Source organism: Aristolochia californica, unplaced genomic scaffold, assembly GCF_029961685.1.
Source record: "Aristolochia californica isolate CCGP_79_NKW_82.1479 unplaced genomic scaffold, dmAriCali1.0.hap1 SCAF_7, whole genome shotgun sequence".
NCBI lineage: Eukaryota > Viridiplantae > Streptophyta > Magnoliopsida > Piperales > Aristolochiaceae > Aristolochia > Aristolochia californica.
Genome location: NW_027182268.1, coordinates 37,962,274 through 37,989,196, shown reverse-complemented (window position 1 = coordinate 37,989,196; position 26,923 = coordinate 37,962,274). Strand labels below are relative to the sequence as shown.

Genomic DNA, 26,923 nt, shown 5'->3' with positions numbered 1-26,923 from the left:
TTCACGATCTCCCTTGCGCACCCTTCTACCCTTGCTATAGGTAACAGAACCACCGCTGCCTTCTCATCATTCAACACTTTAATTAGAGGCGATCGCTCGTAATGACAACCCATTAGTAATAATACATACTTTACCTAATTTGGGGTTTAATGATTATATTTTTCTCGTTGGGACACTAACATTGAAATTCAAGGTCAGGACAAAAAACCGTTAGTTAAAGAGGGACTGCGACTACCCCTTCCGTTGGAACCTCTCCCCGTCTCTTTCTCTCGCTGATCCTCTCTTTCTCTATCAGTCCCCAGATGGAATCTTGCCACAGACAACCTTCCTTCCGTGATCAGCACTACGTGTTTTTTTCTCGCACGATTCGACAGATATCAGGGTAAACCCTTCTTCCTAGGAATCGAAGGTATGAGGCTGAAATCGTTCTTCTTGGTTCCGAATTTCTTTCCCTTATAGTTTTATCTTTTTGTTTTCATGCTTATTTCCTTCCGCTGCAAATCTACTTCTCCGATTCCATAAGTATTCCATTCCTAATCGGTTTATCCTTCAAAATCACAGTAACAGGGGCGTCTCTTCGATCCCTTCGTTTCTCTGAAATTTTTACCATCTTTGTTCTTCTCATACTCAATGAGCTCATTTCTAGGTTTCGTGACTTCCGTTCGAATATAGAAGGTGAACTAAGAAGAACTCAAGCAGAGAAGAAGAGCAGCACTGACTTTTTGAAGTGCTTCCATATTTACAGCACATAATTTATATCTCGGTTCCATTGCAGACTTTGGTATGCTCTCAACCTGCCTATCCACAACCTATTCACCAAAACAGCCAATACTTCAGGAATCGGTTTGGACTTTCTGTTTGTATTATGTGGTCCAAAACAACCATTTGACACATATTATCATTGTTGCTTACTCCTTTGTCATTCTCAAAATTTGAAGGTGTTTTTTGTCTCTGTAAAGAAGGCATCAAACTGAGTGTTTGTTTTAAACACCCTTTTGCTTTGTAAACTATGGTGACACAATATACTATTGTTTGGGATCTTTGAGGCGGCTTTTAGATGCCAACCTTGACACTGATATCGTAATGGGTGGCCTCCTTAGAGAGAAAAAAGTCCAAAGCTATCTCTATGGCAGGCTATGGTATGGATATAGGTCTCTATCATCCTGCAAGTTACCTCGGCACTGATCAAGCTAAGATTGAAGACTGCTATGGGACTATGCCTGTTTTTTAGTTCCATGAGATAATGTGTTTCACATACAACTGTACATATGTGAAAGTGAAATTTTCCTTGCATGCTGATTTTTGTTTATGGGTGTCACCATCTCTAGGTTGTAGTGTTTTGATCAATTTGCAGTTGGTGCCCAAATTTGTTTAATTATTATATTTAATATATTTAATTATTCTATGGTTGTCACCTCTTGTTTTTTTTTCGGTGTTTTTGTTTCCTTACTTTCTTGAATACCGGTAATGCCTGTTTTTATTCTGACATACATTTTTGCAACAATAGCATAAAGAGGCAATTTTTTTATTACTATCTTTTTATTACATACAGTTCATTCTAGACTCCTATACAGATCCTCCCATCAGTTGTGTGATTTCAAACAAATTGTGAATTAAAGTTTTACTTTTTTTTATGTAGAACCAGTTTCTTATAAAAGTTCATGGTTGAAATGTTTAATTGTGAATTAGGGACGGAAAACTACCACCTAGCCAATACTACCCAATAGACCGATTTGTTAGGTGCGGAAAGCTACCGCCTACAAGAGTGGACGGAACCACTCTGACACCCACCCCCACCCATTCTTGACCGCTTCTCACGGGATTCGAACGCGGGACATGGCGTGCCCAGCTCTGATATCATGATAACGGCTAGCCAATACAACCCAACAAACCGATATGTTAGGTGCGGAAAGCTACCGCCTACAAGAGTGAACGGAACCACTCTGACAATTCCCCCTCCCTTTTTTTCTTCTCTCCCTCCCTTCTCCTTTCCTTTTTTCTCAAAAACAAATTATTCTTGATTCATTGTCTACTATTTATGAGTTTTAGATGGCTAGAAGGAGGAAAGGTAAAACATAAAGTTTTCAACCACTGTGTGAATATGTTTAATATGGACACAATGAACCCAAAGACGAATGAACAATTGAAAAAACGTATCAAATCGTGACAACGTGCCTCAACACTAGTAGCTTTGGGTGGGATCCAACAACGCAGAAAGTCATCGCAAGTAAGATAGTGCGGCAAGATTACATAAAGGTTTGTAAATGTAACAAAGAATATTATGTTTCTTGCATTATTAATCAGGATTTTAAGTTTTTTAAGCGATAACTTTTCATGTAGGAGCACAAAGAAGCCGATAAGTATAGGTGGGAAGGTTGTCTACTATATGAAAAATTGGATGTAATTTTTGGAAATTCTATTGCCATGAGGACAACAAGTCAAACAAGCGTTGAGTCAGAAGAAAATCTTCCTAAAACTGCACAAGGGTCAATGATTGAGGACATAGATGAAGATTATGTAATTAGGGAGATCCCAATACCTAACGGTATAGAGTCTCCAAGTGAGGCTCCTCCACGAAGCAAAGCACCAATAAATACTGGGGATAAAATTTATGTTACTCGTCATAGGAAGAGATCCGAACCATTTACGGACAATGCTAACATGGTCATTTATGTTATTAACAATATATTATCAACCCTTTCGAGGATCTTTAGTCTCATACATGCCGATGCATAACTTCCATGGTTTAAAGTTGTCGAGGCAATACCTAACTTGCCCAGAGAAGCCATATTTTGTGCCCCAAAGTTTATTGACACCAAATATAAGAAGGATATGTTTGTCAAGATGACACAAGAAAATCAGTATGACTGGCTAATGTGTAACTTCAATGCAATGTAATAAAATTTACACATAGATGTTGACAATTTTAACCTATATTTACGAGAAACGATTTGTATGAATGACGTTGATTTATGAGTATTTGTGGTAAACAATAAATGAGTATGTGGTTAACATGCGGAGTTGTAAAGTGTTGACGTGAATGTGTATGTGGTTAATATGTGGAGTGGTTAAGCGTTGACGTGAATGTGGGGTGTGTTTTTTGTATGACAAAATAGTTAAAATTATTTCTTGATATGATTTAATATTTGTGTTCAAGACGTAGAAGTTGAGATTTCTTTAATGGTACATGTTGTGTTAGCACGTTCAGACATAGATAATTGAATGTGTTTGAACCATGTTTTTATTATTGAACGTCTAGTGTAGCAGGTACCTATGGATAATCTACCAGATAGGGAAAACTATGTATTTGTATTGTAGCTTACACAGTTGTACTTTCCCTTGTCTGTTTATACTTAAATGATCATAATAGGCGAGTACAACGTTCTTTTTTACATGGGTGGTCCATGATATTTAAAGAAAGCATTAGAAAGATCGCCTATTAAATTTTGAAAAAGTGTATAAGATGAATGAAACTATTTTTCTAAAGTTGGTTGGAATCTTGAAAAATAGATGACTCTTACTTGATACAATGACAATATATATGGAAGAACAACTTGCATATTTTTGTGTTGGTTAGCAACAATCATACAGTGTTACCTCAGAGATGTTTAAAAGATCAAATTGGACCATTTGTATGTATTTTAATAAGGTGTTAGATGTTATTGTCAAACTACAATTTGATTACATCAAGCGAGTTTAAAGACATACCCATTCAAAGATTTTGAACAGTGATATCTATTATCGTTGCTTTAAGGCAAATATAAAATCGTTTGATGAATAATTTTCAGTTAATATCCAATATATGTTTGTATTAATGATTTTTTATTAGGATTGTATTGGTGTCATCGTTAGTACTCATATTAAAACACATATCTCGTTTGATCAACAAACAAGATCGTGTATTGAAGTCAACATTAACCAAACGAGAAAAACTTTGTGTTTCTGAAAGTGAATATCACTTCTCTCTCTAGTATATGTGTGTGTATATATATATATCTTATTATTTGGTAGATGTTGGATATGCAAATCTTCCAAGGTTTTTGGCTCTCTATCGATTAACTCGTTATCACTTGTAAGAATTTGGAGATAATACTCCAAAGATGAAAGAGAATTATTTAATCGAAGACACTCATCTTTATAGAATACTATCAAGCGTACATTGAGGCTTTAAAATATCATTTCAAGATATTAAAAGATGCTCCTCCTTTTGATTTTGTTGTCTAGGTAAAAATTATGAATACTTGTTGTACATTGCATAATTATATACGCATGGAGGTTGACATTGATTTATTGGAAGATGAAGAACATGATTCAAGTGATGATCCTGGAGGAGAACATTATAAAGATAACAATGCAAGTGAAAATGAAGACAATGATAGTGGTGATGATTTTGAAGATGATGTGGACACTCAAAGAACTACTCAGAGGGAGTCTGCAGTACAATGTGCAAGAGCATCGTATTTTCGAGATGTATTAGCAATTCAAACGTGGCAAAATTATTGATTATTATGCTTTAATGGCATTAAATATTTTTTTGGTTGTAATTTGTATGAATAAGTTTTTTATACTAAATAGATGATTGATTTATATTTGTGTTATTTTTATTTTTATTATTACGTTGTTCTACGTTGGATAATGAATAGTTTAAGAGTGAGAATTTAAACTCTTTTAATATAATAATTATATTAAATTTTTTAATATTATAAAAGTAAGTATTTGTGTAAATATTTTACTTTTATATAGTAAGTTAATAAATTAATATTATTTTGATATTACTAATAGACTAACTTTATATAATACAATATCTTTTTATATAACTATTTCATGTTTAGATATTACAAAATTACAACTTGATTACAATTTTAATAGTATAAAAGTAAGCCTTTTTTAGTTATTATAGTTAATATATATTTATTAATTAAATAATATTAATTTAATTTTCTAAAAATCAAATATATCAATATATTTTATTAATAAATAATATTTCTACACTTTCTATTGCACATACTAATGCAAACAAGTACTTTATATAATATACACTAACACAAACAAGTACTTTTCATTGCACTTTTTATTACGCACACTAACACAAAAAAATAATTCACTTTCCCCCGCACTTACAAAGTGCACTAACCCCCCCTTATTATTTATAAATTCGTCTTGTTTTTCTATCAAACTCTCTTATTGTCAATAATATTACACTATTTCAGTAACTACATAAAAGAACTATAGAAACCAACCCCTCCAGACGCCACTGGATACACCCCGAAAGATAGTCCAGAAGAAAAGTCTTTTTATTTTTCCGGCTGAAGTCGTTTATGGAATTCTATAACATGAAGAGCATTGGCGACAGGAAAACCTTTTACTTGAGCAAATCCAGCCGCTTTTCCAAGGTACTGGAACTCTTCAATGGTTCTCTCCCTTCCGTGAGGGCTACAGGCCATCATCAGGAGATCTACAGCCAGCACATGCAGGGACTTGGCACCATTTTCTATCTTGGTATTAACAACATAATCCACGTCGATGACCTTGCCTCCATCCGGAAGTGCCTTCCAGCAGTTCTTTAGTATCTCCACGCATTGGTCATCGTCCCAGTCGTGGAGGATAGTCTGCATAGTCAAAAATATTATAGATTATTAGTGTCTTTGGTGTTTCCCCTTCTCAGGGTGCAGGTATGAATGAGCCGTTTTCTCTTACTGATTGACAGAAGAAAAAAAAAAAATTAAAAACCATTTCAACGCAATCTGCTCTTTTGTTTTGTTCCACTTGACTAATTTCAAAGATTCCTTAAGCAGTTCATGCAACGCACCAAACCTGACATGCCTATCATCCTCATCCATGCATTCACTAGGAGCGAACACCAAGTCTCGAGAATGAAACCGAAAACCCAAGATTCGAAGCAATTAAGAATTAAGAAATCAAACCTTCATAAAGATGGTCTCAGAGCAGGGAACACTCTCGAACATGTTTCCTGCTACGTGCTCCACACCTGAACGGAAACGCATAAAAACGAAATCAATTTATTGAGGGAGTGATGAGGCCGCAGAAAGTGGTCCATAAATGATATATATTAGAAATGAATAAGTTACCGGGGATTTGAAGTGCATTAGCAATCACATAAGGCAGATCGAAATTCCGGCCGCGGATGTATGGGTACTTGCCTACAATTTCTGCGACGGCCGCCCCTGTACTCCCACCCACATCAAGTATCTCTTTGGCATCTTCAAATCCTTTATAGTTATCAAAGATGACGTTGGTGTCGATGACGGAACAGCTTCGCATAGACTCATGAAACACCTTATTGAAACGGAGATCCTCTCCCAAATACTCGAAGAGGCTCTTGCCGTGTGCCTTAACAAACGGCTCGCAGGTGGGATCCAGGACGGCGTCTTCCAAATGGTAGAAGCTGTCTACCATCACCTTGTCCACCGACGCCAGAAACGTGGGCACCACGGAAGTTCCCGGAGGTCCGGGCACCAGGTATTCTCCCAACTTTCCGAGGCCATACATCATCTGAGGCTTCTGGCCTTCCCCGTCTCCAGTTCTGTGAGACGTCCTGAGAATAGAGTTGGTGACAAGCATCCGGAGTACCCGCTCGAGTAATATTGCCGTGTCGGGATTGCTATTGGGTATATGGGAAGCGATGTCTGCCGGGGAAAGGTAGGCATCCGGGCCGGCCGCGGCTATTATCTCGAAGACACGTAGCTTAATAGCAGCTCTGATTGCGAAAGGAACGCAAATTAAGCTCGACAGAGTCAAGGCGGCGTAGCACTGCTGATGTTCGGCGCCCTCGCCCATCTCCACGAGGTTGGTGATGTCGATCACTGGCATTTTGTAGGGATAATCTCTTTCCCTTGCTCAAAAAGCTGTGAGTCGTCTCAAAGGGAAAGGAGGGAAAGCCAGTAGCATGTATTACCAGTAGAAGGGTAGAGTATGAAATATATAGGGAATTTTACCAAAATACCGATTAAAAATAACTTATTTATAATAATAACGAAAACCACAAAATATTTACAAAACTACCGAACTTTGACCGGTCCACTGTATATGTGGACAGTCAAAGGTGACACGTAAGCTTTGACTGCTTACGTGTCGCTTCCTCATCGGAGCGAAACTGTGGATGAACAGATAGGCTGCCACGTCATTAATTTTGGCACGTCATCTGCCACGTAATTTACCACATCAATATAAATTACTTTGTTTTTTCCCTGTCATCTGGCCACGTAAGCACCCGCCACGTCAGCCCTCACTTATGTTGTTAATTCTAATATCTTCCCCGATTTTCTCCTCTCCTCTCGTCTCGGCTCCACTCGTCGCTCCCCTGCCGCTCGCCTCTCCTACTGCCGCTCGCCTCCCCTGCTACCGCCGCCGCTCGGCCTCGCCCCTGCTTCCGCCGCTCGCCTGCTGCCGCTGCTCTGCCTCGGCCTCGCCCCTGCCGCCGCTCGCCTCCTGCCGTTGCTCTTCCTCTGCCTCGCCCCTGCCTCTGCCTCGGCCTCGCCCCTTCCGCCGCTCGCCTCCTACCGCTGCTCTTCCTCTGCCTCGCCCCTGCCTCTGCCTCGGCCTCGCCCCTGCCGCCGCTCGCCTCCCCGTCTCAGCCTTTTATCTCTCCTCTGTTCATCCTCTCGCCGCCGACGTTCTTCCCCTCTGTTCCCCTCCTCTCGCCGCCCATTCCCTCGAAAATCAGGGGGTGATTTTTTAGGGTTTTTGTTAATTGAATCGAATTATTGTATTTAATTATAATGTTGATTTGAATTTAGGTGTTTAATTACTGTATTGATTTTTTTGTGATTTACTGTTTAATTTCTGATTTTATGTTAATAAAAATTTTGCTAAATTAAAATTATTGTAAAATTTTGTAAGATTTTTTAATAAATAATATATATTTTTAATAATTTATTATTTTATAAATAAGGTAATAAAAAGTATACAAATAAAATATATTTTTAAACACTAAAACAACTTTTTTTATATATTTTTTAATTTATAAATATTTTAAATGGATAATATATGGTTAAGACTTAAGAGTAAATTTTTTTCTATTTATAAATATTTTAAATAGATAATATATGGGTAAGACTTAAAAAAATTATTTATAAATATTTTAAATCCATAGTAAATGGGTAAGAGTTAGATTATTTTTATTTATAAATATTTTAAATTTCTAAATATTATTATTTTGTAAATAAGGTGATAAAAATATACAAATAAATTATATTTTTAAACTCTAAAATAGTTTTTGTAAACTTTTTTAAATTTTTAAATATTTTAAATCGATAATATATGGGTAAGACTTAAGAGTAAGTTTTTTTAAATTTATAAATATTTTAAATTCATAATAAAAGGGAAAGAGTTAGATTTTTTCTATTTATAAATATTTAAAATTTTTAAATATTATTATTTTCTAAATAAGGTGATAAAAATATACAAATAAATTATATTTTTAAACTCTAAAATAGTTTTTTTGTATATTTTTTTAAATTTTTAAATATTTTAAATCGATAATATATGGGTAAGACTTAAGAGTAAGATTTTTTAAATTTATAAATATTTTAAATTCATAATAAAAGGGTAAGAGTTAGATTTTTTCTATTTATAAATATTTAAAATTTTTAAATATTATTATTTTCTAAATAAGGTGATAAAAATATACAAATAAATTATATTTTTAAACTCTAAAATAGTTTTTTTGTATATTTTTTTAAATTTTTAAATATTTTAAATCGATAATATATGGGTAAGACTTAAGAGTAAGATTTTTTAAATTTATAAATATTTTAAATTCATAATAAATGGGTAAGAGTTAGATTTTTTTTATTTATAAATATTTAAAATTTTTAAATATTATTATTTCGTAAATAAGGTGATAAAAATATACAAATAAATTGTATTTTTAAACTCTAAAATAATGTTTTTGTATTTTTTTAAATTTTTAAATATTTTAAATCTAATTAATTTACTTATTTTATTTTATTTTTTAAAATATGAAGAAATAAAAAGTGTAACGATACTTCTTTTAATTAATTAATATTTTAATTGTTATTAAATGGTGTTAAATAAGTAAGAGTTAATTTTTTAATTTTTTTTAAATTTTTTTAAATAAGTTTTAATTTAGATATAAGGTAATAAAAAGTGTATTTGATTTTTTAATTTTTTTTAAATTTATTCTAAATTTTATCATGTAATGATATGGTAGCTGACGTGTCAAAATTAATGACATGGCAGCCTATGTGTTCATCTACAGCATCACTCCGATGATGGAGCGACATGTAAGCAGTCAAAGCTTACGTGTCACCTTTGACTGTCCACATATATAGTGGACTGGTCAAAGTTCGGTAGTTTTGTAAATATTTTGTGGTCTTCGTTATTATTATAAATAAGTTATTTTTAATCGGTATTTTGGTAAAATTCCCAAATATATATAGGAGACCTCTGCCGGATTCATTCTGTCTAAAATCGATTTTAATTTTTTCGAGGGTTTCTAGAATGGGTGAATGGGAACCGGTCTTGGACTCGAATGGTTCTTCACACCCCCCCCCCCCCCCCCCCCCCCCCCCCCCCTTGGGCTGCAAAGTTAGAATGAAAATTTCAGCAGTTAGAAGGTGAGATTACAAATATTTTATATGAAGTTCTTGAAGGAAACGATAAACTAATTCAACATATTTGACTTTTTTATAAAAATTTAGATTAAAGTTCAGAAAATCGCACAGTTGTTATCACACGAGAGAAGACTTCGTTGTAAATAGTAACACATAGATAGACACACAGAAATCGTCATTGGCGACTGGCGAGACTGATATGGTCTAGCGCGAGTGCAATACAAAGTCCATACGAGAAGATAATATTTAATCACTACTGCTTCACCACACTGTTTATTATTTTGCATTTGCTTGTCTAAGTTCGGAGCAGTATGAAATGAGCTTCATCCCAAACCTGACTCTTGACCTAACTCTGGGAAAAAAATAAACGGGAGGTAGAAAACCAACCCTGACCCTCTCTATTTCTCTTTCCCATAACCCTATTCTCACCCAAAAATGCTAACTCAAAGACCTCTAAAAACCCAACTCTCACACCTCAACCTCTGAACCTGAACCACAAAAATCTGAAGTTGAAAATATAACCCCGACTCGTTTAACTTTTCCCTGACCCACCCATTTCCCTTTCCCTCTACTCCATTCTCACCCTATCTAATCGAGGTAGGCATCCGGGCCGGCCACGGCTATTATCTCGAACACACCTAGCTTAATAGCAGCTCTGATTGCGAAAGGAACGCAAATTACGCTCGACAGAGTCAAGGCGGCGTAGCACTGCTGATGTTCAGCGCCCTCGCCCATCTCCACGAGGTTGGTGATGTCGATCACTGGCATTTTGTAGGGATAATCTCTTTGCCTTGCTCAAAAAGGTGTGAGTGGTCTAAAAGGGAAAGGAGGGAAAGCCAGTAGCATGGATTACCAGTAGAAGGGTAAGAGTATGAAATATATATATATATATATATATAGGAGAGATCTCTGTCGGATTCATTCTGTCTAAAAACGATTTTTAATGTTTTTCGAGGGTTTCTTGAAGGATGAGAACTTTAAATGAACTTCTGTTTCACCACGAATTCAATGGTGAGCATTTGCATTCCTTTGTACTGATTTATAACAACAGTATTTACAAAGAATTCGGCCATCTGGTATTTCGCTGGGTGGTTCCGGTAATGGGAACCGGTCTTGGATTGGAATGGTTCTTTGGCCGCAGTTACGGGTGATCCCCCTGAGCTTTCGAATAGGAGTGAAGTTTAGAGCGAAAAAACATTCAATGGTGCTCATTTGCATTTATTTGTATTGATTTATTACAACAGCTGTTACAACGAATTCAGGTGGTTCCTGTAATGGAAACCGGTCTTGGACTCGAATGTTTCTTTGACCGCGAGTTGTTGACGCCAGATATGAATTCTTGACGTGATTGTTTTGATGAAGAAATAGGGTGGCGGCTAAAGGGCCCGTCGAGGAAATAAAGTTTTCTTTGGGTCGGCCCACAGACGAGTGAAGGAAGGGCGGGGTAGTCAATACTATTGGGATGATAAGTCGCATGAGTGAAGTCGTGGACGGATTTTCATCATTGGCGACTGGCCATATTAGAAGACAATATTTAATCAGTTCTGCTTCACCTCTCTGTTATTATTTTGCATTTGCTTGTCCACGTTCGGAACAGTATGAAATGGGTTTCAAACCCACGTGAAAGCTCGACCTCAAGGCATAAATATTAGCCCATGGCTCGATCTGTGTTGTTAAATAAGCAAGAAATGATCCGTGGAAGGTTGTGTGACCCAGAGGCACCCTATTCTTACATCTCCACCCTTGCCTTTTGGAAAGCATGTTACAACATGTTATAATAAATAATTTAATGTAATATTATAATTTTTTAATATCATAATTAATTAAATAAGATATTTCATTAATAAATTAAGTGAATGCGGTTTAGTCTAAATTAATGTAATAATTATGTGTTAAAATTAACTTTTACAATATTTAATTATAAAAAATAAATAACTTTAACAAAATGTATACTTTTGTAATGTCAGAAGTACTCGATCAAATGCTTACTTTAATAATTTTTTAATTATCACTCGTAAATCACTAATTTAATATGGTAATATTAGTAGTGGATATAATAAATAAATAAATTATTTTCATTAATGACATGAGATATATTTTAATATAGTATAAATTATTAATATAATTACGTAAAAATAAAATTAATAGTTTTATTACATATAAAAATAAAATTTTCTTTGAAAAATATTATTATTAGTTTAATTAACTATAAAGTCATAATAAAATAATTTACTGGAAATTATTAAACACAAAGTTTGAAAATGAAGTTCATGTAGATGAATAAAATGAATTTGAATCAAGGGGTCACATGACTCAGGACATGATCTTTATCTGCAAACTTCATCTTCAATTTCAATTTTGAATCAAGATAAAGATGAACTATAATTTTGAATCAAGATTTCCTCCAAAATCCTGGTTCATGTACTTGAACTTGCGCTTCAACTCGGGAAAGTGGATCTTGCCCTCCCATCTCCCTCTCCCTCTGAATCATTATTAATTCGGTTCATTATCAAACATTTTTTTAATTATTCTTTTTTACAATTAATTAAATTAATAATTTTTAATTTTTTGAAAATATATTATTTATTTATACTACATAAAAATCTATCTTATGTTATTAATAAAAAAATATATTATATTCATTATTTTTATTAATATATTAAATTAAATATTTAACAGTGGTAATTAAAATATTGTTAACATAAGCAATTGAACAGGTATTTGTGTTTAATTATTCAATTTTTATCATTAATTAAACTAATAATTTTAATTTTTGTGGAAATATATTATTAATTTATACTGCTAAAAATCTATCTTATGTTATTTATAAATATTATATTTATTTATTTATTATTTTTATTACTACATTAAATTAGTGATTTAAAAGTGGTAATTAAAATATTATTAAAGTAAGTAATTGATCAAGTATTTCTATTTAATGGTTCTATTTTATCATTAATTAACTAATAATTTTAAATTTTGAGGGAATAAATTATTATTTTATATCACATAAAAATCTATCTTTAAGTTAATAATAAAATATTTTATTTATTTATTTATTATATAAATTATTTTTATTACTATTTTAAATTAGTGATTTAAGAGTGGTAATTAACATATTTTTAAAGTAAGCAATTGTTATAGTATTTTTGTTTAATTATTCTATTTTTTATCATTAATAAAATTTATGATTTTTAATTTTATAGAAATGCATTATTAATTTATACTACTTAAAATACATCCTATGTTATTAATAAAATATTTTATTTATTTATTTATTATATTTATTATAGTTTTTTAACTTTTTATTTATCTATTTTTATAATTAATTAGTGTACCAGTTAATTCTCACAAGTAATTATTGTATTAATTTATACTAAACAGCAATCTATCTTAATTTATTAATAAAATATATTATTTAATTAATTAATATATTAATATATTTTAATACTACATTAAAACCATCCCATACTTGCTTTGTTTCCCTAATTAAAAATAAAAAAGTTGGTTTCATATTTGCAATTAACACAATTAATTAAAAATATAATAAACAAATTACGGGCATAAAAGAAATATTACAAAAGATATTAGTTTCCACAAGTAAAGTTAAAAGACTTTTTCCTGTTACTGTCAGTGAGATATATTTCACTTTACCTGGTAAAAGTGCACAAAAAACCGTTAGTGCACTCTTTTCAGTTAGGAGGCTGGAACCTACGCCTTTCTGCGACTACCCCTTCCGTTGGAAGCTGATCCTCTCTTTCTTTAGCAGTTCCCAGCTGGAATCTTGCCACAGACAACCTTCCTTCCGCAAGCAGCACTGTGTTTTTTTTCTCGCACGATTCGACATATATCAGGGTAAATCCTTCTTCCTCTGAATCGAAGGTATGAGGCTGAAATCGTTCATCTTGGTTCCAATTTCTTTCCCTTCAAATTTTATCTTTTTGTTTTCATGCTTATTTCCTTCTGCTGCAAATCTACTTCTCCCATTCCATAAGTATTCCATTCCTAATCGGTTTATCCTTCAAAATCACAGTAACAGGGGCGTCTCTTCGATCCTTTCGTTTCTCTGAAATTTTTACCATCGTTGTTCTTCTCATAATCAATGAGCTCATTTCTAGGTTTCGTGACTTCCGTTCGAATATAGAAGGTTTCTATGTTTCGTGACTTCCGTTCGAATATAGAAGGTGAACTAAGAAGAACTCAAGCAGAGAAGAAGAGCAGCACCGAGTTTTTGAAGTGATTCCATATTTACAGCACATAAATTATATCTCGGTTCCATTGCAGACTTTGGTATGCTCACTACCTGCATATCCACAACCTATTCACCAAAACCGCCATTACTTCAGGAATCGGTTTGGACTTTCTGTTTGTATTATGTGGTCCACAACAACCATTTGACACATCTTATCATTGTTGCTTATTCCTTTGTCATCCTCAACATTTGAAGGTGTTTTTTGTCTCTGTAAAGAAGGCATCAAACTGAGTGTTTTTAACACCCTTTTGCTTTGTAAACTTTGGTGTTCTCTTGTTTGGGATCTTTGAGGCGGCTTTTAAATGCCAACCTTGACACTGATATCGTAATGGGTGGCCTCCTGGGAGAGAAAAAAGTCCAAAGCTATCTCTGTGGCAGGCTATGGTATCGATATAGGTCTCTATCGTCCTGCAAGTTACCTCGGCACTGATCAAGCTAAAATTGAAGACGGCTATGGGACTAGGGGTGGCTTCGAACCGAGCCAGCTCGGTTCGATTCGTCGTTTATCGAACTCGAGCACCGAAATCGGCTCGTTTACCTTAACGAGCCGAGCTCGACCGAAGCTAGGTTCGGTTCGTCAGCTCGCGAGCCGGCTCGAAGTGAGTCAGATCGGTATGAATCGGTAACGGGATCGCGAGCGAGCGGGGGAGCGGGAGCGGGAGCGAGAGCGAGGGGGGGGAAATTTTTTCCTCCCCTCTCGTCACCGCCAACCCCTCCCATCGGTTGTTGTTGCCACCTCTACCGCCGTCGTCGCAGCTGCTCGCCGACCGCCTTTGTGACCGTCCGTTCGATTTCTTCCTCTCCTCGCCATCGCCTCTGTTTCCGTCGCCGCCGACTCCGTCGTGGCCGTCATCCTCGACGATAGGTCCTCCACGGTGCTGTAACCCCCTTCTCTCCGCGTCGTCTCGGCGGAAAACCAGAACAGGGGAGAAATAATTTCCTCCCTCCCTCGTGAGAAGATGATATCGCACATGCGATTTCGCATGTGCGAGATCATAAAATAAAAAAAATAAAAAATATCCTCTTGAAAAAATTAAAAATAAATTTTATAGAAATAATTTTCTATAAACTATTAGTGTCTCATGTTTTTTTAAACATTTTTTAATTGAAATTTTTTATTAAAAATCATATAATTTTCTAAGTAAGATTTTTCGTACCAAGATGGGGTACAAAACTGTATAGAAATTTTTTGAATAAGTATTTAACAGTTGATGCTGTAATACTTTTAGCATGAAGCAATTTTCATTGCAATTTTGTGTTTGATATTTTATTTAATTAACAATTTATCGATAAGTATAATAATATATTAGATTGATTATTAATTTTTATTTATCTCCCTAGAAGAGACAATAAAAGGTCCATTTAACTTTCCTAAGAAAATTTTAAAATATTTCCTATAATTATCTAATAAGTCACTAATAGTAATAAGATTTTATTTAAAGGTTTTTTTGGGAATATGTATCATAGGAAAAATATTTTTAGTTTTTCCTAGAATATAAATTTTTATCTAGGGGTACTAAGGAGGCCATAATAAATTATGGCCAGATTCAAAATTTACAAAACAAGCTAGACAACAATTAGAGTAAAAAATATTAATATTGGTGCATTGTAATCCATTATTGAAATTCAATCCTGAACCTCCCCTATCATTATATTTTTTAAAAATGTATGCATAATTTTATACATAATTTATTCAAAGCCACCCCTACGTGCGGGATCATAAACAAATAAAAAAAAACTCTTTGTCCCTTCCTCATGGCTCTTAAATAAATTGAAAATATATTTTAGTAGAAATACGTTTCTAGAGACTATTAGTGGTTTTTTCAATAAATGTTGAAAAGACATTTTTAATAGAAATATAGGGACCATTAGTGCCTCATGTTTTTCAAAATATTTTTCTAATTATAAATTCTTTTTAAAAAATCATATAATTTTCTAAGTAAGATTTTCTTGCCAAGATGGGTTAGAAAACCATATTGAAAAAATTTGAATAAGTATTTGACAGTCGATGATATAATACTTTGAGCATGAGGTAATTTTCATAGCAATTTTGTGTTTGACATTTTATGTGATTAAAAATTTATCGATAAGTATAATAATATATTAGATTAATTATTAATTATTATTTATTTCCTTAGAAAAGGCAGTAAGAGGTCCATTTAACTTTCCTAAGAAAAATTTAAAATATTTCTTGTAATTTTCTAGTAAGTCTGTAATAGTAATAGGATTTTATTTAAAGGATTTATAGTTTTTATTTGGGTGACTGTAAATTGATAGTGATATTTTATTTAATTTTGTTGTGTTTGATTATTGTATGGAGTTTATTTATAATGTTATGCAGTGTATGGAGTGTTTAGATTATTTTATGGAGTGTATAAACAATTTCATGAAGTGTTTATGGAATGTATAGACAATTTTATGGAGTGTTTATGGAGTGTTTATGCAAGTATTATGTATATTGATTATGCCCAATTTTAAGTAGAGGTCATGTCGAATTTTATACAAGTATTATATATATAGATTATGCTCAATTTTAAGTAGAGGTTATGCCCAATCTTATACACATATTATATATATAAGTTATGCCCAATTTTATGTAGAGGTCATGCCCAATTTTATGTAAAATGTATGCATAATTTTATATACATTTTATTCGATATATATTTTTTGAAAAGTTTTAAATGTATGTTGAGGCTCGAGCTCGGATCGAAGCTCGGCTCGAACTCATTGGGCTCAAGCTCGATAACAATTTTAGGCTCGAGACGAGGCTCGGCTCGAAGCTCGACTCGAAATATTTAAATCAAGCTCGACTCGAACATAAGCAGGTTCGGGCTCGGCTCGGCTCGATGCCACCCCTATATGGGACTATGCCTGCTTTTTAGTTCCATGAGATAATGTGTTTCACATACAGCTGTACATATGTGAAAGTGGAATTTTCCTTGCATGCTGATATTTTTTTATGGGTGTCACCTCTTTGATTTTCAGCATTAGAGGCCACACTGCCATCTCTAGGTTGTAGTGTTTTGATCAATTTGCAATTGGTGCCCAAATTTGTTAAATTATTATATTTAATATATTTAATTATTCTATGGGTGTCACCTCTTGTTTTCTTTTCGGTGTTTTTGTTTTCTTAACTTCTTGAATACTAGTAATGCATGTTTTTATTCTGTTGTGTGATTTCAAACAAATTGTGAATTAAAGTTTTACTTTTTTTATGTAGAACCAGTTTCTTGTAAAAGTTCATGGTTGAAATGTTTAATTGTGAATTAGGGGCGGAAAGCTACTGCCTAGCCAATACTATCCAAACCGATTTGTTAGGTGCGGAAAGCTACTCCCTACAAGAGTGAACGAAACCACTCTAACACCCACTCCGCCCATTCTTGACTGCTTCCCACGGGATTCGAACACGGGACGTGGCGTGCACAGCTCTGATACCATGACAACGGCTAGCCAATACAACCCAACAAACTGATCTGTTAGGTGCGAAAAGCTACCGCTTACAAGAGTGGACAGAACAACTCTGACAATTTCTCTTCCCTTCTCCTTTCCTTTTTTTCTCAAAAACAAATATTCTTGATTTATTGTCTACTTTTTATGAGCTTTAGATGGCTAGAAGGAGGAAAGGTAAAACATGAAGTTTTCAACCACTGTGTGAATATGTTTAATATGGACACAATGAACCAAAAAACGAATGAACATTGAAAAAACGTATCAAATCGTGACAACGTGCCTCAACACTAGTAACTTTGGGTGGAATCCAACAACGCAGAAAGTCATCGCAAGTAAGACAGTGTGGCAAGATCACATAAAGGTTTGTAAATGTAACATAAAATGTTATGTTTCTTGCATTATTAAACAGGATTTTAAGTTTTTTAAGCGATAATTTTTCATGTTGGAGCACAAAGAAGCCGATAAATATAGGTGGGAAGGTTGTCTACTATATGAAAAATTGGATGTAATTTTTGGAAATTCTATTGCTATGGGGACAACAAGTAAAACAAGCGTTGAGTCAGAAGAAAACCTTCCTAATACTGCAAAAGGGTCAATGGTTGAGGACATAGATGAAGATGATGTAATTAGGGAGATTCCAATACCTAACGGTATAGAATCTCCAAGTGAGGCTCCTCCGCGAAGTGAAGCACCAAGAAATACTGGGGATAAAATTTCCAATACTCGGCATAGGAAGAGATCCGAACCATTTGTAGACAATGCTAACATGGTCATTTATGCTATTAACAATATATTATCAACCCGTTCAAGGATCTTTAGTCTCATACACGCTGATGCACAACTTCCATGGTTTTAAGTTGTCGAGGCAATACCTAACTTGCCCAAAGAAGCCAAATTTTGTGCCCCAAAGTTTCTTGACACCAAATATAAGAATGGTATGTTTGTCAAGATGACACAACAAAATCAGTATGACTAGCTGATGTGTAACTTCAATGCAATTAATAGACTTTACACATAGATATTGACAATTTTAACCTATATTTACGATACCCGATTTTGTATGAATGACGTTGATTTATGAGTATTTGTGGTAAACAGTAAATGTGTATGTGGTTAACATGTGGAGTTGTAAAGTGTTGACGTGAATGTGTATGTGGTTAATATGTGGAGTGGTTAAGCGTTGTCGTGAATGTGGGGTGTGTTTTTTGTATGACAAAATGGTTAAAAATTATTTCTTGATACCATTTTAATATTTGTGTTCAAGACGTAGAAGTTGAGACTTCTTTAATGGTACATGTTGTGTTAACACGTTCAAACATAGATAATTGAATGTGTTTGACCCATGTTTTTATTATTGAATGTCTAGTATAGCAGGTACCCATGGATAATCTACCAGATAGGGAAAAATATGTATTTGTATTGTAGCTTACACAGTTGTACTCTCCCTTGTCTATTTATAATTAAATGGTCATAATAGGCGAGTACAACATTTTTTTTTTATATGGGTGGTCCATGATATTTAAAGAAGCAATAGGAAAATCGCCTATTAAATTTAAAAAGTGTATAAGATGAATCGAAATGTTTTTCTAAAGTTGGTTGGAATCTTGAAAAATAGATGACTCTTATTTGATACAATGACAATATATGTGGAAGAACAACTTGCATATTTTTGTGTTGGTTAGCAACAATCATACAGTGCTACCTCAGAGATGTTTAATAAATCAAATTGGACCATTTGTATGTATTTTAATAAGGTGTTAGATGCTATTGTCAAACTACAATTTGATTACATCAAACGACCTTAAAGACGTACACATTCAAAGATTTTGAACAATGATATCTATTATCGTTACTTTAAGGTAAATATAAAATTGTTTGATGAATAATTTTCAGTTAATATCCCATATATGTTTGTATTAATGATTTTTTATTAGGATTGTATTGGTGTCATCGTTAGTACTCATATTAAATCACATATCTCGTTTGATCAACGAGAAAAATTGTGTATTGAAGCCAACATTAACTAGAAGAGAAAAACTGTGTTCCTGAAAGTGAATGTCATTTCTCTTTCTAGTATATATATATATATATATATATATATATATATCTTATTATTTGGTAGATGTTGGATATGCAAATCTTTCAAGGTTTTTGGCTCTCTATTGAGGAACTCGTTATCACTTGTATGCATTTGGAGATAATACTCCGAAGATGAAAGTGAATTATTTAATCGAAGATACTCATCTTTATAGAATATTATCAAGCGTACATTGAGGCTTTAAAAACTTATTTCAAGATATTAAAAGATGCTCCTCCTTTTGATTTTGATGTCTAGGTAAAAGTTATGATTACTTGTTGTATATTGCATAATTATATACGCATAGAGGATTACATTGATTTACTGGAAGATGAAGAACATGATTCAAGTGATGATTCTGGTGGAGAACATTGTGAAGATAACAATGCAAGTGAAAATGAAGACAATGATAGTGGTGATGATTTTGAAGATGATGTTGACACTCAAAGAACTACTTAGAGGGAGTCTGCAGTACAATGTGCAAGAGCATCGTATTTTCGAGATGTATTAGCAATTCAAACGTGGCAAAATTATTGATTATTATGTATAGGTTTTTTATATTAAATAGATGATTGATTTATATTTGTGTTATTTTTATTTTTATTATTACGTTGTTGCATAATGAATAGTTTAAGAGTGAGAATTTAAACTCTTTTAATATAATAATTACATTAAATTTTTTAATATTATAAAAGTAAGTATTTGTGTAAATATTTTACTTTTATATATTAAGTTAATAAATTAATATTATTTTGATATTACTAATAGACTAACTTTATATAATACAATATATTTTTATATAACTATTTAATATTTAGATATTACAAAATTACAACTTGATTATAATTTTAATCGTATAAAAGTAAGCCTCTTTTAGTTATTATATTTAATATATATTTATTTATTAACTAATATTAATTTAATTTTCTAAAAATCAGATATATCAATATATTTTATTAATAAATAATCTTTCTACACTTTCCATTACACATACTAACACACACAAGTACTTTATATAATGCACACTAACACAAACACTGTCACTTTCCCCACCACTTACAAATAGTACAACCACCCAACAACCCCCCCCCCCCCCCCCCCCCCCAAGTCAAACTCTCTTATTCTCTATAATATTACACTATTTCAGTCAAGCTCTCTTCTTCTCAATAATATTACACTATTTCAGTAGCTACATAACAGAACTATAGAAACCAACCCCTCCTTCCGCCACTGGATACACTCCGAAAGATACTCCAGAAGAAAAGTCTTCTTTTTATTTTTCCGGCTGAAGTCGTTTATGGAATTCTATAACATGAAGCGCATTAGCAACAGGAAAACCTTTTACTTGAGCAAATCCAGCCGCTTTTCCAAGGTACTGGAACTCTTCAATGGTTCTCTCCCTTCCGTGAGGGCTACAGGCCATCATCAGGAGATCTACAGCCAGCACATGCAGGGACTTGGCACCATTTTCTATCTTGGTATTAACAACATAATCCACGTCGATGACCTTGCCTCCATCTGGAAGTGCCTTCCAGCAGTTCTTTAGTATCTCCACGCATCGGTCATCGTCCCAGTCGTGGAGGATAGTCTGCATAGTAAAAAATATTATAGATTATTAGTGTCTTTGGTGTCTTCTCAGGGTGCAGGTATGAATGAGCCGTTTTCTCTTACTGATTGACAGAAGAAGAAAAAAAGAAGAACCAGATCCACGCAATCTGCTCTTTTGTTTTGTTCCACTTGACTAATTTGAAAGATTCCTTACGCAGTTCATGCAACGCACCAAACCTGACATGCCCATCATCCTCATCCATGCATTCATTAGGAGCGAACACCAAGTCTCGAGAGTGAAACCGAAAACCCAAGATTCGAAGCAATTAAGAATTAAAAAATCGAACCTTCATAAAGATGGTCTCAGAGCAGGGAACACTCTCGAACATGTTTCCTGCTACGTGCTCCACACCTGAACGGAAACGCATAAAAACGAAATCAATTTAGTGAGGGAGTGATGAGGCCGCAGAAAGTGGTCCATAAATGATCTATATTAGAAATGAATAAGTTACCGGGGATTTGAAGTGCATTAGCAATCACATAAGGCAGATCGAAATTCCGGCCGCGGATGTATGGGTACTTGCCTACAATTTCTGCGACGGCCGCCCCTGTACTCCCACCCACATCAAGTATCTCTTTGGCATCTTCAAATCCTTTATAGTTATCAAAGATGACGTTGGTGTCGATGACGGAACAGCTTCGCATAGACTCATGAAACACCTTCTTGAAACGGAGATCCTCTCCCAAATACTCGAAGAGGCTCTTGCCGTGTGCCTTAACAAACGGCTCGCAGGTGGGATCCAGGAGGGCGTCTTCCAAATGGTAGAAGCTGTCTACCATCACCTTGTCCACCGACGCCAGAAACGTGGGCACCACGGAAGTTCCCGGAGGTCCGGGCACCAGGTATTCTCCCAACTTTCCGAGGCCATACATCATCTGAGGCTTCTGGCCTTCCCCGTCTCCAGTTCTGTGAGACGTCCTGAGAATAGAGTTGGTGACAAGCATCCGGAGTACCCGCTCGAGTAATATTGCCGTGCCGGGATTGCTATTGGGTATTTGGGAAGCGATGTCTGCCGGGGAAAGGTAGGCATCCGGGCCGGCCGCGGCTATTATCTCGAACACACGTAGCTTAATAGCAGCTCGGATTGCGAAAGGAACGCAAATTAAGCTCAACAGAGTCAAGGCGGCGTAGCACTGCTGATGTTCAGCGACCTCGCCCATCTCCACGAGGTTGATGATGTCGATCACTGGCATTTTGTAGGGATAATCTCTTTCCCTTGCCCAAAAAGGTGTGAGTCGTCTCAAAGGGAAAGGAGGGAAAGCCAGTAGCATGTATTACCAGTAGAAGGGTAGAGTATGAAATATATAAAGGAGACCTCTGCCGGATTCATTCTGTCTAAAATCGATTTTTAATGTTTTTCGAGGGTTTCTTGAATGGGTGAATGGGAACCGGTCTTGGACTCGAATGGTTCTTCCCCCCCCCCCGGGCTGCAAAGTTAGAATGAAAATTTCAGCAGTTAGAAGGTGAGATTACAAATATTTTATACGAAGTTCTCGAAGGAAAATGATAAACTAATTCAACATATTTGATTTTTTTATAAAAATTTAGATTAAAATTCAGAAAATCGCACAGTTGTTATCACATGTTTGACTTTTTTATAAAAAATTAGATTAAAGTTCAGAAAATCGCACAGTTGTTATCACATGAGAGAAGACTTCGTTGTAAATAGTAACACAAAGATAGACACGATATTCAAATTCACTGAACATGGTAACCTCAGGCTATTTTGACTGCGGTATCCCAATGTTCGGACGGGTTGCGATATCGATGACGATCTGATTATAGTAAAGGACACCTGCGATTTGTTGCTGCCAGATGTGCCTTCTTGACGTGATTTGTGAATAAAATAGGGTGGCGGCTAACCTGACTCTTGACCCAACTCTGGGAAAAAAAATAAACGGGAGGTAGAAAACCAACCTGACCCTCTCTATTTCTCTTTCCCTCGACCCTATTCTCACCCAAAAATGCTAACTCAAAGACCTCTAAAAACCCGGAAAAAAATAAACGGAAATCTAAAAGCTAACCTCGACCATGCTTCATTTCCCTTCTTTTGATCCCATTCTTGCCTCTTAAGTTGGAGTCAAATTATAAAAAACCCAACTCTCACACCTCAACCTCTGAACCTGAACCATAAAAATCAGAACTTGAAAATATAACCCCGACTCGTTTAACTTTTCCCTGACCCATCCATTTCCCTTTCCCTCTACTCCATTCTCACCCTATCTAATCGCGGTATGGTTTTCGAAAGGCTGACCCAAATAATGAACCTTGAACTTTGATCCCCAAACTTAGAGCCTGTTAGTGCGCCTCTCCGTAAGTGAAAGTGAATTAGATTGTACTGTCACTTAACCCGGATGTGTTAATGCATGCACCAAGTGCCAATTCAAGTAGATAAACGGGTTCATCTACTTGAACTCACCTATGAGTAAAGATCGTGTATTGAAGTCAGCATTAACCAAACGAGAAAAACTTTGTATTCTTGAAAGTAAATGTCACTTCTCTCTCTAGTCTATTTCAATTTATTATTATTATTATTATTACTTTATGATTTTTCTTATTATTTGGTAGATGTTGCATATGCAAATGTTCCAAGGTTTTTGGCTTCCTATCGAGGGACTCGTTATCACTTGCAAGAATTTGGAGATAATACTCCGAAGATGAAAGAGAATCATTTAATTGAAGATACTCATATTTACAGAATGCTATCGAGCGTACATCGGGGCATTAAAAGCTCATTTGAAGATATTAAAAGATTCTCCTCCTTTTGATTTTGATGCCTAGGTAAAAATTGTGATTGCTTGTTGTATATTGTATAATTATATAAGCATGGAGGATTACATGGATTTATTTGAAGATGAAGAACATTATTCAAGTGATGATTCAGGTGGAGAACATTGTGAAGATAATAATGTAAGTGAAAATGAAGACAATAATAGTGATGATGATTTTGAGGATGATGTGTATACTCAAAGAAGCACTCAGAGGGAGTTTGCAGTACAATGTGCAATAACATCGTATTTTTTAGATGTATTAGCAATTCAAACGTGGCAAAATTATTGACTATTATGATTTAATGGCATTAAATATATTTTTTGTTGTAATTTTTATGTACATTTGTAGGTTTTTTATATTAAATAGGTGATTGAGTTATATTTGTGTTATTTTTATTTTTATTTTTATTTTTACTTTGTTTACTTAGTATGCTGGATAATGAATAGTTTAAGAGTGAAAATTTAAACACTTTTAATATAATAATTGCATTAAGTTTTGTATAAATATTTTACTTTTATACATTAAGTTAATAAATTAATATTATTTTGATATTACTAATAGATTAACTTTATATAATACAATATCCTTTTAATATAATTATTTCATATTTAGGTATTACAAAATTACAACTTGATTACAATTTTAATAGTATAAAAGTAAATATTTTTTAATTATTATATTTAATATATATTTATTAATTAACTAATATTAATTTAATTTTCTAAAAGTTAGATATATCAATATATTTGATTAATAAATAATCTCTCCACACTTTCCATTGCACACATTAAAACAAACAAGTATTTTAAATTGCACTTTACATAGTACACACTAACACAAACAAGTACTTTTCATTGTACTTTTTATTACGCACACTGACACAAAAAAAATAATTCACTTTCACTTTCCCCGGCACTTACAAAGTGCACTAACCCCCCCTTATTATTTATAAATTCGTCTTATTTTTCTATCAAACTCTCTTCTTCTCAATAATATTACACTATTTCAGTAGCTACATAACAGAACTATAGAAACCAACCCCTCCTTCCGCCACTGGATACACTCCGAAAGATACTCCAGAAGAAAAGTCTTCTTTTTATTTTTCCGGCTGAAGTCGTTTATGGAATTCTATAACATGAAGCGCATTAGCAACAGGAAAACCTTTTACTTGAGCAAATCCAGCCGCTTTTCCAAGGTACTGGAACTCTTCAATGGTTCTCTCCCTTCCGTGAGGGCTACAGGCCATCATCAGGAGATCTACAGCCAGCACATGCAGGGACTTGGCACCATTTTCTATCTTGGTATTAACAACATAATCCACGTCGATGACCTTGCCTCCATCTGGAAGTGCCTTCCAGCAGTTCTTTAGTATCTCCACGCATCGGTCATCGTCCCAGTCGTGGAGGATAGTCTGCATAGTAAAAAATATTATAGATTATTAGTTTCTTTGGTGTCTTCTCAGGGTGCAGGTATGAATGAGCCGTTTTCTCTTACTTACTGACAGAAGAAAAAAAAAAGAAAGAACCAGATCCACGCAATCTGCTCTTTTGTTTTGTTCCACTTGACTACGCAGTTCATGCAACGCACCAAACCTGACATGCCTATCATCCTCATCCATGCATTCACTAGGAGCGAACACCAAGTCTCGAGAGTGAAACCGAAAACCCAAGATTCGAAGCAATTAAGAATTAAGAAATCAAACCTTCATAAAGATGGTCTCAGAGCAGGGAACACTCTTGAACATGTTTCCTGCTACATGCTCCACACCTGAACGGAAACGCATAAAAACGAAATCAATTTATTGAGGGAGTGATGAGGCCGCAGAAAGTGATCCATAAATGATATATATTAGAAATGAATAAGTTACCGGGGTATTGATGTGCATTAGCAATGACATAAGGCAGATCGAAATTCCGGCCGCGGATGTATGGGTACATGCCTACAATTTCCGCGACGGCCGCCCCTGTACTCCCACCCACATCAAGTATCTCTTTGGCATCTTCAAATCCTTTATAGTTATCAAAGATGACGTTGGTGTCGATGACGGAGCAGCTTCGCATAGACTCATGAAACACCTTCTTGAAACGGAGATCCTCTCCCAAATACTCGAAGAGGCTCTTGCCGTGTGCCTTAACAAACGGCTCGCAGGTGGGATCCAGGACGGCGTCTTCCAAATGGTAGAAGCTGTCTACCATCACCTTGTCCACCGACGCCAGAAACGTGGGCACCACGGAAGTTCCTGGAGGTCCGGGCACCAGGTATTCTCCCAACTTTCCGAGGCCATACATCATCTGAGGCTTCTGGCCTTCCCCGTCTCCAGTTCTGTGAGACGTCCTGAGAATAGAGTTGGTGACAAGTATCCGGAGTACACGCTCGAGTAATATTGCCGTGCCGGGATTGCTATTGGGTATTTGGGAAGCGATGTCTGCCGGGTAGAGGTAGGCATCCGGGCCGGCCGCGGCTATTATCTCGAACACACGTAGCTTAATAGCAGCTCTGATTGCGAAAGGAACGCAAATTAAGCTCGACAGAGTCAAGGCGGCGTAGCACTGCTGATGTTCAGCGCCCTCGCCCATCTCCACGAGGTTGGTGATGTCGATCATTGGCATTTTGTAGGGATAATCTCTTTGCCTTGCTCAAAAAGGTGTGAGTGGTCTAAAAGGGAAAGGAGGGAAAGCCAGTAGCATGTATTACCAGTAGAAGGGTAAGAGTATGAAATATATATAGGAGATCTCTGTCGGATTTATTCTGTCTAAAAACGATTTTTAATGTTTTTCGAGGGTTTCTTGAATGGGTAAAGGATGAGAACTTTAAATGAACTTCTTTTTCACCACGAATTCAATGGTGAGCATTTGCATTCCTTTGTATTGATTTATAACAACAGTTATTACAACGAATTCGGCCATCTGGTATTTCGCTGGGTGGTTCCGGTAATGGGAACCCGTCTTTGGCTGCAGTAACGGGTGATCCTTCGTGCCAGTTGAGCTTTCGAATAGGCGCGAAGTTAAGAGCGAAAAACACATTCAATGGTGCTCATTTGCATATATTTGTATTGATTTATTACAACAGTTGTTACAACGAATTCAGGTGGTTCCTGTAATGGAAACCGGTCTTGGACTCGAATGTTTCTTTGACCGCGAGTTGTTGACGCCAGATATGAGTTCTTG

General features: G+C 35.0%; 3 protein-coding genes across 3 annotated transcripts; all 3 read right to left on the bottom strand.

Annotated features, from left to right (window-relative positions):
* Positions 1 to 5,294: 5,294 nt before the first annotated feature.
* LOC137937416 ((S)-scoulerine 9-O-methyltransferase-like) lies at positions 5,295 to 6,831 on the bottom strand. The gene is made up of 3 exons (XM_068782476.1): positions 6,090 to 6,831; positions 5,925 to 5,989; positions 5,295 to 5,609 (listed from the first exon to the last, which is right to left on the bottom strand). Exons 1-3 carry the CDS (start codon positions 6,829 to 6,831, stop codon positions 5,295 to 5,297), a joined length of 1,122 nt encoding a protein of 373 aa, XP_068638577.1.
* A 13,817-nt stretch (positions 6,832 to 20,648) lies between these two features.
* On the bottom strand, positions 20,649 to 22,177 carry LOC137937415 ((S)-scoulerine 9-O-methyltransferase-like). Its single transcript, XM_068782475.1, has 3 exons — positions 21,436 to 22,177; positions 21,271 to 21,335; positions 20,649 to 20,963 (listed from the first exon to the last, which is right to left on the bottom strand). Exons 1-3 carry the CDS (start codon positions 22,175 to 22,177, stop codon positions 20,649 to 20,651), a joined length of 1,122 nt encoding a protein of 373 aa, XP_068638576.1.
* A 2,675-nt stretch (positions 22,178 to 24,852) lies between these two features.
* Positions 24,853 to 26,365, bottom strand: LOC137937414 ((S)-scoulerine 9-O-methyltransferase-like). Its single transcript, XM_068782474.1, has 3 exons — positions 25,624 to 26,365; positions 25,459 to 25,523; positions 24,853 to 25,167 (listed from the first exon to the last, which is right to left on the bottom strand). The coding sequence occupies exons 1-3, from the start codon at positions 26,363 to 26,365 to the stop codon at positions 24,853 to 24,855; spliced, it is 1,122 nt and encodes a 373-aa protein (XP_068638575.1).
* Positions 26,366 to 26,923: the final 558 nt, after the last annotated feature.

Bases quoted from the DNA above. Each gene is read 5' to 3' on its own strand.
- LOC137937416 (XM_068782476.1), bottom strand. From the start codon at position 6,831: ATGCCAGTGATCGACATCACCAACCTCGTGGAGATGGGCGAGGGCGCC. The intron at 5,990-6,089 runs GTAACTTATTCA...GTTTCCGTTCAG, and splicing joins TAATGCACTTCAAATCCCCG to GTGTGGAGCACGTAGCAGGA. The intron at 5,610-5,924 runs GTTTGATTTCTT...TTGACTATGCAG, and splicing joins CTGAGACCATCTTTATGAAG to ACTATCCTCCACGACTGGGA.
- LOC137937415 (XM_068782475.1), bottom strand. From the start codon at position 22,177: ATGCCAGTGATCGACATCATCAACCTCGTGGAGATGGGCGAGGTCGCT. The intron at 21,336-21,435 runs GTAACTTATTCA...GTTTCCGTTCAG, and splicing joins TAATGCACTTCAAATCCCCG to GTGTGGAGCACGTAGCAGGA. The intron at 20,964-21,270 runs GTTCGATTTTTT...TTTACTATGCAG, and splicing joins CTGAGACCATCTTTATGAAG to ACTATCCTCCACGACTGGGA.
- LOC137937414 (XM_068782474.1), bottom strand. From the start codon at position 26,365: ATGCCAATGATCGACATCACCAACCTCGTGGAGATGGGCGAGGGCGCT. The intron at 25,524-25,623 runs GTAACTTATTCA...GTTTCCGTTCAG, and splicing joins TAATGCACATCAATACCCCG to GTGTGGAGCATGTAGCAGGA. The intron at 25,168-25,458 runs GTTTGATTTCTT...TTTACTATGCAG, and splicing joins CTGAGACCATCTTTATGAAG to ACTATCCTCCACGACTGGGA.